The 13,101-nt window shown below is 40.2% G+C and overlaps 1 protein-coding gene across 3 annotated transcripts in view; it reads right to left on the bottom strand.

The window, feature by feature from the left end:
- PDE6C (phosphodiesterase 6C) overlaps nucleotides 1-13,101 on the bottom strand; it is a 53,540-nt gene that overhangs the window by 11,245 nt on the left and 29,194 nt on the right. For all 3 annotated transcript variants that reach the window (XM_025274330.3, XM_025274329.3, XM_006043488.4), the window contains exons 12-15: nucleotides 12,450-12,596; nucleotides 12,098-12,205; nucleotides 11,480-11,589; nucleotides 9,732-9,819 (exon numbers count right to left, since the gene is read on the bottom strand). In XM_025274330.3, coding sequence (XP_025130115.1) covers nucleotides 9,732-9,819; nucleotides 11,480-11,589; nucleotides 12,098-12,205; nucleotides 12,450-12,596 — 453 coding nt within the window. The remainder of the gene's footprint in view (nucleotides 1-9,731; nucleotides 9,820-11,479; nucleotides 11,590-12,097; nucleotides 12,206-12,449; nucleotides 12,597-13,101) is intronic.

Below are 13,101 nucleotides of genomic sequence, written 5' to 3'. Positions count from 1 at the left end.
CATTCCTGCCCTCCCCTCACAGCAGATGGCAAGGTCCACTAAGGAATGAATAGTTTTCAGAGGAAAACAAGTGTAAAACCTCTGCATAAAGACCACAAGAACACAAAATAACCTATGGATTGAGTGCAGTCCCAACCAAAATACCAAGTTTGTGGATGTGTGTGTGTAAATTGACAAACTTTTAAAATTTATATGAAAATACAAAGGCTTAATAAAAGCCAAAGCAATCTTCAAATAGAACAAAACTGGTGAATTGGTACTGGAAGGAAGGCTTTATTATAAAGCTATAGTAACTAAGATGACGTATTAACAAAAGAGTCACAAACTGACCAGTGTAATAGAATAGGGAATGCAGAACCAGTCCATTATAATCAGTTACCTGGTTTAGGACAAAGGTATCACTGAAATGAAGTGGGTCAATAAATGGTGCTGAGTCAACTGGATTTTCACATGGACAGAAAAAGTATCTTGATCTCTACATCAAACCATATATAAAGATAAGTTGTAAAATGTGGATCTAAATGAGAAAGGTAGAACAATAAAATACCTTCATTACCTTGAATAGGCAAAAGATAATACTATATAACTAAAGAATTAATCTTTAAAAAACTGATCAAATGGACTACATTAAAATTAAGAACTCATTTTCACCCAAATCCAACATGAATAAAAAGGAAATTCACAGGGACAAAATATTTGTGATATATATTTTCATATGTATGAAAGATACATAAACCAGAATAAAGAATTCCTACAAATCAAGTTGAGAACAAAGGTAGTCCCAAAACAGAATTTCAAAAGGTTAATATAAAAAATTATATTTTATATGTGTTAATCAATGCTATTTGGCACAAATCAGTGCATCCCCCAAGTGACTAAAATGAGAAAGATGGAAAGTGGCAAGTGTTGGAGATGATGGAGAGCCACTGGAACTGCTGGTAAGAATGTGTATTAATACAACTATTTTGGAAAAATGCTTGTCAGCATCCACTGAGGTTGAACATATGTTCACCCTGATGCTGCTGCAGCTAAGTCGGCTTCAGTCGTGTCCAACTCTGTGCGACCCCATAGACGGAAGCCCACCAGGCTCCCCCGTCCTTGGGATTCTCCAGGCAAGAACGCTGGAGTGGGCCGCCATTTCCTTCTCCAATGCGTGAAAGGGAAAAGTGAAAGTGAAGTCACTCAGTTGTGTCTGACTCGCTGCGACCCCATGGACTGCAGCCTACCAGGCTCCGCCATCCATGGGATTTTCCAGGCAAGAATACTGGAGTGGGGTGCCATTGCCTTCTCCATGCTCACCCTATGGCCAAGCAATTCTATTTCCAGGTGCATACCAAACAGAAATACACCGATGTGTTCACAAAAAGACATGAACTAGAGAGTCACAGCACACCACATGTAACAACTCTGAATCAGAAGTCACATAAAGGTCTTAGAGTAGTTGACTGAATATGTAAATACAGTGCATGACTGAGCATGCACACACCCCAAACTAAGAAAATAACAATGGAAGAAAGGAACACAAAAGGCAAATGAAAAATACATCAAAGGAAATACCCAATGGAACATGAAAAATCCACACGAATACCTATAGTTTCAAAACCACAAGAACTCAAAGGGAAGATTGTGAGACAGCAGTAAAATTAAAAATAAACTAGCAAAACTAGTACTAGAATGAGGAAAATGGAATTGAATATAAAAGCAATATAATCCACAGTAAAGCTACTCAAATAGAATAAGTAAGGGACATTGTCCACAGTCTTGAGGAAATTAAAGGAAAAATAATATTTAAAAATATAAAAACATAAATGGCAAGGAGATTCAACATATACATAATTGATATTCCCAATGTATTAGAAAAATGTTCAAAGATACAATGAAAAAAAAAGTTTCCCTGAAATTAAAAAGAATGGATTCTATGGATATGTGTAACCTATAACAAGGAAAAAATAGGTGCAGAATCACCCATACATTCAAAGTTACTAAAATATGAAGAATTAAGAATTATATGAACATCTATTCAGAAAAACAAAGTCGCCTACAAGGGAGAAAATCAAATCAGCCATTTATACCTCTTTAACACCAAAAAACAGTCCTCCAGTTTCTGAGAAGAAAGTAATGACCCAACAACCTTTATATTCTTCCAAACTGACTTTCAAAAATGTAACAAACAGATCTTTGTAGGTGTGTACTTAGCTTAGAGACTGAAAAACTACCAGATGACAAAAATCTAGCTAATTAAGATATGAGTCAAAATACACAGGAATGGACAAGCCATGATAAAAGTCTGAGGCTAAGTATCAGGCCCATATAAAAATAGAAGTAGGAATAAACAATTGCGCCTCTTTGGTCTCAACCATACAACAGAGATGACAAAGGGAACACTGTCATGTGGAAGTAAGACTGTGGTTCCAAGGCCTCCGACTCAGAAGCCGACCTAGGACCACTGTGGCAACACCACCAGGCAGAAGAGGAAATGTGACTGGAGTCGCCAAGGCTACAGATGGAACACCACCGAGGCGGCTGAGCGAGGCACCTACAAATAGTGTCCTGAAGATTCAGGCGTGGATTCTGGGAGAACACCTAACCCAGGAGAGCCGCTGGGGCAGCATCCAGTTCATCTTAGGGATTTTGACCATTAGTCATGCAATAAATGCTCTGGTTTTAAAAAAAACAGACACATAAGGAAATTATAAATTAATTTTATAAATCCTGATAACAGTAAAAAAAAAAAAAAAAACATAATAAATACCTTACGAAACAAGTAGAGATGTGGGAAGCAGTGTAAGTATTCAAATTGTTTCATGTTTTATAGCAGGGAGTTCAGAGATGGTAAAAAGGTAACACATAACCACTGGTTATTGATTTTAGTGTTCTCTATATGGATGTGAGAGTTGGACTGTGAAGAAGGCTGAGCACCGAAGAAATGATGCTTTTGAACTGTGGTGTTGGAGAAGACTCTTGAGAGTCCCTTGGACTGCAAGGAGATCCAACCAATCCATTCTGAAGGAGATCAGCCCTGGGATTTCTTTGGAAGGAATGATGCTAAAGCTGAAACTCCAGTACATTGGCCACCTCATGTGAAGAGTTGACTCATTGGAAAAGACTCTGATGCTGGGAGGGATTGGGGGCAGGAGGAGAAGGGGACGACAGAGGATGAGATGGCTGGATGGCATCACTGACTCGATGGACGTGAGTCTGAGTGAACTCCGGGAGTTGGTGATGGATACGGAGGCCTGGCGTGCTGCGATTCATGGGGTCGCAAAGAGTCGGACATGACTCAGCGACTGATCTGATCTGAAGAACTAATATTTCTTGTGATTATGGACACAGTTCTCTGAAGTTCTGTAATTCCTTCCCTTAAAAAACGTTTCTTCCATTAAACTGAAGTAAAATTAAAATCTTCATTTAAGATAAATGCAAGACCACTCAGCAGTGAAAAGTAATGAATCACTGCTGGCTCATTCGCTCAAAATGAACAAATCACAAAATTATTGTTCTGAATGAAAGTCGTCGCCACAAAAGAGTAATTACTGGATGACTGCATTTATATAAAAATCTAGAAGATTCAAATGAATCTCTAGTGACTAAAAACATTTCATTGCTTGCTTTGGGCTGGGAAGGGACAGAGGCATAGACTACTACAGAACTGAAGTGTTCTGTATCCAGCGATAGACTCCCAGGAACAGTCTCCTTTGTCATCCCAAAGGAGATGACTGAAGTGTTCTTTCTGTATCCTGAGTGTGGTGGGGTAAAATCTACCCAAGTGTAGGGACAGAATTCATAGAATTTGTATGAATAACACATTAAAGGGATGCTGCTTATTGTAAAAACATTACACTTCAATAAACTCAAATAGATAACTCTAACAACAACAAAAAAATAGTTCAGATAGTGAGATCCCCTTTTTCTAACATTGTTTCTAACCATCCTGCCTATATATAGTCACAATGGGCTACCATGAAGTTCAGTTTAGTTGCTCAATCGTGTCCAACTCTTTGTGACCCCATGAATCGCAGCACGCCAGGCCTCCCTGTCCATCACCATCTCCCGGAGTTCACTCAAACTCATGTCCATTGAGTCGGTGATGCCATCCTGCCATCTCATCCTCTGTCGTCCCCTTCTCCTCCTGCCCCCAATCCCTCCCAGCATCAGAGTCTTTTCCAATGAGTCAACTCTTCACATGAGGTGGCCAATGTACTGGAGTTTCAGCTTTAGCATCATTCCTTCCAATGAACACCCAGAACTGATCTTTAGAATGGACTAGTTGGATCTCCTTGCAGTCCAAGGGACTCTCAAGAGTCTTCTCCAACACCACAGTTCAAAAGCATCAATGCTTCAGCACTCAGCTTTCTTCACAGTCCAACTCTCACATCCATACACGACCACTGGAAAAACCATAGCCTTGACTAAATGGACCTTTGTTGGCAAAGTCATGTCTCTGCTTTTCAATATGCTATCTAGGTTGGTCATAACCTTTCTTCCAAGGAGTAAACGTCTTTTAATTTCATGGCTGCAGTCACCATCTGCAGTGATTTTGGAGCCCCAAAAATAAAGTCTGACACTGTTTCCACTGTTTCCCCATCTATTTCCCATGAAGTGATGGGACCAGATGCCATGATCTTCGTTTTCTGAATGTTGAGCTTTAAGCCAACTTTTTCACTCTCCTCTTTCACTTTCATCAAGAGGCTCTTTAGTTCCTCTTCACTTTCTGCCATAAGGGTGGTGTCATCTGCATATCTGAGGTTATTGATATTTCTCCTGGAAATCTTGATTCCAGCTTGTGCTTCTTCCAGTGCAGCGTTTCTCATGATGTACTCTGCATAGAAGTTAAATAAGCAGGATGATAATATACAGCCTTGATGTACTCCTTTTCCTATTTGGAACCAGTCTGTTGTTCCATGTCCAGTTCTAACTGTTGCTTCCTGACCTGCATATAGGTTTCTCAAGAGGCAGGTCAGGTGGTCTGGTATTCCCATCTCTTGAAGAATTTTCCACAGTTTCTTGTGATCCACACAGTCAAGGCTTTGGCATAGTCAATAAAGCAGAAATAGATGTTTTTCTGGAACTCTCTTGCTTTTTCTATGATCCAGCGGATGTTGGCAATTTGATCTCTGGTTCCTCTTCCTTTTCTAAAACCAGCTTGAACATCAGGAAGTTCACAGTTCACATATTGCTGAAGCCTGGCTTGGAGAATTTTGAGCATTACTTTACTAGCGTGTGAGATGAGTGCAATTGTGTGGTAGTTTGAGCATTCTTTGGCATTGCCTTTCTTTGGGATTGAAATGAAAACTGACCTTTTCCAGTCCTGTGGCCACTGCTGAGTTTTCCAAATTTGCTGGCATATTGAGTGCAGCACTTTCACAGCATCATCTTTCAGGATTTGGAATAGCTCAACTGGAATTCTATCACCTCCACTAGCTTTGTTCATAATGATGCTTTCTAAGGCCCACTTGACTTCACATTCCAGGTGTCTGGCTCTAGGTCAGTGATCACACCATCGTGATTATCTTGGTCGTGAAGATCTTTTTTGTACAGTTCTTCTGTGTATTCTTGCCATCTCTTCTTAATATCTTCTGCTTTTGTTAGGTCCATACCATTTCTGTCCTTTATCGAGCACATCTTTGCATGAAATGTTCCTTTGGTGTCTCTGATCTTCTTGAAGAGATCTCCAGTCGTTCCCATTCTGTTATTTTCCTCTATTTCTTTGCATTGATCGCTGAAGAAGGCTTTCTTATCTCTTCTTGCTATTCTTTGGAACTCTGCATTCAGATGCTTGTATCTTTCCTTTTCTCCTTTGCTTTTCGCTTCTCTTCTTTTCACAGCTATTTGTAAGGCCTCCCCAGACAGCCATTTTGCTTTTTTGCATTTCTTTTCCATGGGCATGGTCTTGATCCCTGTCTCCTGTACAATGTCACGAATCTCATTCCATAGTTCATCAGGCACTCTATCTATCAGATCTAGGCCCTTAAATCTATTTCTCACTTCCACTGTATAATCATAAGGGATTTGATTTAGGTCATACCTGAATGGTCTAGTGGTTTTCCCTACTTTCTTCAATTTAAGTCTGAAGTTATAAATTTTATGAAGAAATGTTCTGAATAAAAAAAGTTCTGTTATTTATGCTAAATAATACATTTTGTCATTTTGACAGTACATTGTAGTATTAAAGTTTATATTCTGAGAAATTTGGCTAACAAGGGCTTTAACCCCTATTCATTAGGTTAAAACGTGGATTTCTTTTCTTTTTTTTTTTTAATTTTATTTTATTTTTAAACTTTACATAATTGTATTAGTTTTGCCAAATATCAAAATGAATCCGCCACAGGTATACATGTGTTCCCCATCCTGAACCCTCCTCCCTCCTCCCTCCCCATTCCATCCCTCTGGGTCGTCCCAGTGCACCAGCCCCAAGCATCCAGTATCATGCATCGAACCTGGACTGGCAACTCGTTTCATATATGATATTTTACATGTTTCAATGCCATTCTCCCAAATCTTTCCACCCTCTCCCTCTCCCACAGAGTCCATAAGACTGTTCTATACATCAGTGTCTCTTTTGTTGTCTCATACACAGGGTTATTGTTACCATCTTTCTAAATTCCATATATATGCGTTAGTATACTGTATTGGTGTTTTTCCTTCTGGCTTACTTCACTCTGTATAATAGGCTCCAGTTTCATCCACCTCATTAGAACTGATTCAAATGTATTCTTTTTAATGGCTGAGTAATACTCCATTGTATATATGTACCATAGCTTTCTTATCCATTCATCTGCTGATGGACATCTAGGTTGCTTCCATGTCCTGGCTATTATAAACAGTGCTGCGATGAACATTGGGGTACACGTGTCTCTTTCCCTTCTGGTTTCCTCAGTGTGTATGCCCAGCAGTGGGATTGCTGGATCATAAGGCAGTTCTATTTCCAGTTTTTTAAGGAATCTCCACACTGTTCTCCATAGTGGCTGTACTAGTTTGCATTCCCACCAACAGTGGAAGAGGGTTCCCTTTTCTCCACACCCTCTCCAGCATTTATTATTTGTAGACTTTTGGATCGCAGCCATTCTGACTGGTGTGAAATGGTACCTCATTGTGGTTTTGATTTGCATTTCTCTGATAATGAGTGATGTTGAGCATCTTTTCATGTGTTTGTTAGCCATCTGTATGTCTTCTTTGGAGAAATGTCTATTTAGTTCTTTGGCCCATTTTTTGATTGGGTCATTTATTTTTCTGGAGTTGAGCTGTAGGAGTTGCTTGTATATTTTTGAGATTAGTTGTTTGTCAGTTGCTTCATTTGCTATTATTTTCTCCCATTCTGAAGGCTGTCTTTTCACCTTGCTAATAGTTTCCTTTGATGTGCAGAAGTTTTTAAGGTTAATTAGGTCCCATTTGTTTATTTTTGCTTTTATTTCCAATATTCTGGGAGGTGGGTCATAGAGGATCCTGCTGTGATGTATGTCAGAGAGTGTTTTGCCTATGTTCTCCTTTAGGAGTTTTATAGTTTCTGGTCTTACGTTTAGATCTTTAATCCATTTTGAGTTTATTTTTTGTGTATGGTGTTAGAAAGTGTTCTAGTTTCATTCTTTTACAAGTGGTTGACCAGATTTCCCAGCACCACTTGTTAAAGAGATTGTCTTTAATCCATTGTATATTCTTGCCTCCTTTGTCAAAGATAAGGTGTCCTGACTAGTTTAGAATACAGACAGTTCTGTCCTCAAAGCAGGGAATCCAACTCTACTGGGACATAAAGCCTGATAATATATAAAACACAATGAGTAATGCCTACAAAATGGCAAAATTGCTAGATAGGGATTTGCCTTATGTAAAAAAATTAAAGTTTTAAATATAAGTATTTCCTCTATACAATAAATAAACAGAAGAACTGTACTGTCTTCCAAAAATGTGAAAAGAACATCTGATGTTAAAATTTCATGTTTTCAGCATTCAGTTTGCCTGCTCATAAAAAGCTCTGTGATTGCATTTATTGCCTAGTGACTCTATTTACAACCCTTAAAAGTCTGCAATTAGCAGGTCAAATAGCATTGTAGATAGGTCCTTGCCAAGGTGGCATGGATTACTAGGATGCGATATTCTTTTTTAAAAAGAGTAAGCCTTTATCTAGCCATGAAAACCAGTTCAGACTGCAGAGTAAATAACATTGAAAAATTAAGATGGGAAACAACAACTCTATTTTAAATTCTCAAATCCAAGAAAGTAAAAATATATGAGCTACTAGGAGCCCTTCCATAGTTAAGCATTTAAACATTTGGCTATAAAGGTTTTAGAATGTATTTTGCATTAGTAGGTAAACGTAAAATTAATTATTTTTGATACTGCATGCCTGTGGTATATGTAATCAACTGGATATATGGAAGATCCTTACTCAAAAACATAAGACCATCCCAACCAGTAAGGCAAGACCCTTAACAAACTGGGTGGATAACAAGTTACTATCATATTTGTGAACTACTTTCAATTCTATTTTTTCCAACTCTCACAGAACAGATATCCTCATTCTTTTTATGATACTACTGCAGGAACAGGTCCTGGCTACACACGAGAGTGATGAAAACTCTTACTAAAAATGCAGATTTCTAGATCCAATCCCCAGGGAGCCTGGTAAGTGGGAGAAGCAGCCCAGGATGTGTTTTTAACCACCTGCCCCCTTCTGCCCTGTGAAATCGATAATTCAGTGCAGTTGGTCTCTGTCCTCCTGTCTGGATGCTGCATCAATCACAGGCTATTAAAAATATTTAAGCCATAAGTCTGTTTTCTTTTCCCACTTTTCTGCCTAATTGCCCTTACAAATTTTTCCCACTTGGCTTTTGATTACCTAGAAGAATGTAATATTATCTTGAAACTTGGACATATTTCCTTGTACCCCTTCCCCTGAGCCTTTAATAAGCAATTATTATCAAAAGTGAAAAAAGCTCCAGTCTCCCAAGGGCTTATTTATCCTAATGAGTTTGTGTGATTCTAGACAATTTCTCTGTGCAGACAGAAGAATGTTCCCTTCTATCTAACAATGATTCATTCTGAGTTAGAATCTTCTCAGATTTGTTCTCAAGCATAACTAGATTATATTCAAAACTTTTCCAACAAGCCTATATACTCTTTAAATAAAATCAATAAAAAGAAAAATCTTTTTATCGAAAGTTAGTAGTACATGATATTGTATAAATCACAATGAATTCAGGACCAAGCTTAACCCACTTCCCGTGAAAAGTTCCCTGATCCCACCCCTCTTCTCTCCTATGCCCCACCCACTCCTGAATGGGACATCTCCCTCATTGACTCAGTGCCTCTGATGGCAGCTGTCTGATCTTACAGCCTGATTTTCATGGCTACCCCCAAACTACCAACACCTGACTGTCTCAAAGATCCAGACAATGCCTTAACAGTACATGCCCTATGAATAAGAAAAGCAGTGGCTGTGTAGCCTCCCCTTTTTACATTCATATGTACCCAAGGTAAACTTTTTCTTCTTACTCTACAGACCCACAGAGATTCTGTGACTTTTCATAGCTCTTTCCTCCTCTATCTCAGCTACTTCCAATTTGATTGTTCAAAAACTATCGCAATATAGTCATTTCTATCAATTGACTTCAATAAGGGTATATGCACTGTCAGCCACCAGCATTCAGGATGATCCTCTTGCTAAGCATTTTCTGTGGGTTAGCACTTTGATCCAGAGCTTGTGAGCTGCCCTAGAGAGAGAGAGACCCACGTACCTCATCCTGCAGGAGCGTCTTGCTGTACTCCAGGTGGTGCCTCTCCAAGATGGAAGAGCCGTGAAGCCTTGCTAGCGGAGATGTGGACCTAGGAGGAAAAGGGTCATTTTAGCTATTTAAAGATGACACATAAGATCACACAGTACAGAATCTTTGCAATCTGAGGATTTTTTTTTCATGTCTTCCCTCTCCCCTAATGACTGTGAAACAGTTGAAAGTAACATATTGGAAAAGAATTTTTAGATTTAGAACAGAAGAATATGCTCTTTAAAAAAAAATCTTTTTAAGAAAAACCCTAATTTGTTAAATGCATAAAATGATTTAATTGCTTGAACTACAAAGTTTCTCTCACGGAAAGAAAAGGAAGAAGGTCAGCTCGCCCATCGCTGATAGAACCCATGCAGACTCCCAACACCAGGCCAAAGCAGAAGTCTGGGATGTGGTCTCATCTCTTCTGCAAACCTGGAGAAGAGATGCCACATCCCATTTGGCTACTCTCTTTTCATCTATGGCAAGTTAGATTTGACTGTTTGGGATTTGTTTCTTCATCAGTAAAAGAGGGGAACAATAGTAACTCCCAGGTGGGAGGGCTACGAGGATTCAAAAAGGCCATAGGTATCAAGTTCTCAGCTGGTCTCCCAGTACACAAGTGCTCAATAAACATTCATTCCTTTGAAACTGAATTGGCTGAAGCAGTTAGGAGGGCAGAAGAGAGCTCAGTCTTTGTCAGGAAACCTGCATTCAGGAATGCGGAACAGCCAGCATGGGCTGGAGCTCTTAGAGGAAGATGTGTCTTGCCCGAACCCAGACTGGGAATCCCCACTTCAGGGCAAAGCCTGATTGGTAGAGTTGCTGAAGGTGAAAAGTCACTGCTTAATTCACTGAGTAAATTTCTTGAGCATCTACTATGTAATTTCAGACATACAATTTCAGGTGATTCTCACAGCAGTCTTTGAGAGGTCAATATTGTACCCATTTAACAGTTAAGAAACTGAATCTCGAATACATTAAGTGATTTACCCAAGATCACTTAACAAGAAGTGTTTGGATCCCACAAACCCAGACTCCAAAGCTCATTCTCTCTAAAATGTCTCACTTCCTCTGGTACCTTGTGGGCAGTGGGTTATGTGTAGGAGATGAGGATATAGCGCAGCCAAGGCAGACAGAGCTTCTTAAATGTCACTATCAAGGAGCTAGGTTGGCCATGGCATTGCTGACCAATTTTGAAAGTGCCAATGACATAGTAACAGTAATAATAATAATACCTGATAATCATTAACCACCAAGCACCAACCGTGAGCTGACTGCTTTGTATGCATAGCCTTATTTAATCTTCACAGTGACCTTAAGTGTTAGGTAGCATTATTATAGTTCTTATTTTCCCAATGAGAAACTCAAAGCTTAGAAAGTTTAAATAATTTGTGAACTCAGTAAATACAAATCTGTCCGAGCTGAGAGCCTGCACTTCTTTTCTTAGGCAAGAGGGGAAGGTGGTGATGATGTTAAGATGCAAGGTCAGCTGGTGGAGGAACAAGGACGAGCAACATGAGAGGTAGTGAGCCCAGGAAGAAACGTTCTCTAGCTTGAGTTGGGGGTGTCACCCAAGGGTGTACAACTGCAAGTCGAAGATCAATGCACCTAAAGGTATGAATTCAATACTTTGATGAAATAAAGCTGAAAAAGTGAAGGCATTTACAAATGAGGTAGGGGCACCAGAACTATCGATGCGGCAGCATATGTTCACTTACTTCATCTGATACAAATTATTGGTGCCTCTGTGGTCAATGTCGTGGCAGAAGGCAGCAGCAATCATGGCAAAGGCTTCAAGGTCTGTGTAGTATTTCTTCAGTCTTCCTGTCTAAAAGAAAATAGACATATATTTTCACTTACATTAATACATTATGCAGCATGTGCAGCGAGGCCTGTCCCTGATGGAGAAGGGGGTCTGCTGTGTTTTGAGAGCAAGCTTGCTTGCTTTCTTTTTTGGTCACACTGCGTGGCATGTGGGATCTTAGTTCTCTGATCAGGGATCAAACCTTGACCCTTTGCATTGGAAGCACTGAACCACCAGGGAAGTCCCAAACTGGTTTTATTTCTTGTAGCTCATTCTGGGCAGTTACAAACCTAGCAGGTAACTGAATTTTTTCCTTGAAAGACGTAAGTACATGAGTGTCAGAGTTATAATCCAGTCAAGCGCCCAGGGATACCCACATGCCCTGGCATCATCTCCAGAGGATTTGGGGATTTATGGGATTGTATCCATGAATTCCAAAATTACAGATCTAATGTGATAGCCTGTATCTATTCTCACCACGTTCAGGAGGGAAGCACGCAGGTTTTCACCAATTGCTGTGCTCCATACCTACCATCAGCAAAGTGAACATGGTCTGCCCCACATTAAACCCATGTCGCCAGTTGTGGTACGTGACGGCCCGGTACCCCTTCCTCACCGTGTACATCCATCTGGTGAGAACCTGCCGCCAAAGAAGACAACACCACTCAGACTTTGGAACAGAATTCTAAAGGTTAGAAGGTCTGTGACAACCTTATCTGAAAAGATAGGATCGCCTTGTTTACAGGGTTTAAGCGGATATATTGACAAAGTTAATGATAATTTAAGATCCACACTGCAGGGAATCTGTTTGAACCACAGGTAATTTTACACAGTGGCGAACTGCCACAGAATCACACCATATTTTACATTAAACACCATCTAACCTCTACAGGTACTTTGAATTTCTCCACCACGTTTATTTCAAAAAACAGCCGAAGTCCACACTTAATCAGTTCGTGCTCTGTGATGGGCAAGTCGCTGAAGCGGAATTCATACAGGTCTGCAGTCCGTGGGTCTGGCAGGTCCTCCTTCTGTTGAAACCAGGACCAAAGGTTCCAGTTTACATTGTTTTTTATCCCTTTAGTCAGACACAAAATTACAATGCAGTGATGCCACATGCACTCCCCTGAGCCTCTACGTACCCAGTACTGGGTTACGCCCCTATTATCCTCACAACAAACCTGCACAACGACCCTCAGGTTCCAGATGGTTAAACTGGGGCTCAGCCATCCTGAGAAGCTTTCTACGTGACGCATTCAATTCCAAAGCAGACCCCAGAGGCTACTTTCTTTCTCTGATGCAAAATAAAATGTTGAATTACAGCAGCAATGGCAACCCACTCCAGGACTCTTGCCTGGAGAATCCCATGGACAGAGGAGCCTGGTGGGCTGCAGTCCATGGGGTCTCTAAGAGTCAGACACGGCTGAGCGACTTCACTTTGACTTTTCGCTTTCCTGCATTGGAGAAGGCAATGGCAACCCACTCCAGTGTTCTTGCCTGGAGAATCCCAGGGACAGAGGAGCCTGGTGGGCTGCC

The sequence above is a fragment of the Bubalus bubalis genome, chromosome 23 (assembly GCF_019923935.1).
Source record: "Bubalus bubalis isolate 160015118507 breed Murrah chromosome 23, NDDB_SH_1, whole genome shotgun sequence".
Taxonomy (NCBI): Eukaryota; Metazoa; Chordata; class Mammalia; order Artiodactyla; family Bovidae; genus Bubalus; species Bubalus bubalis.
This window is presented reverse-complemented; position numbering and strand designations above follow the sequence as displayed.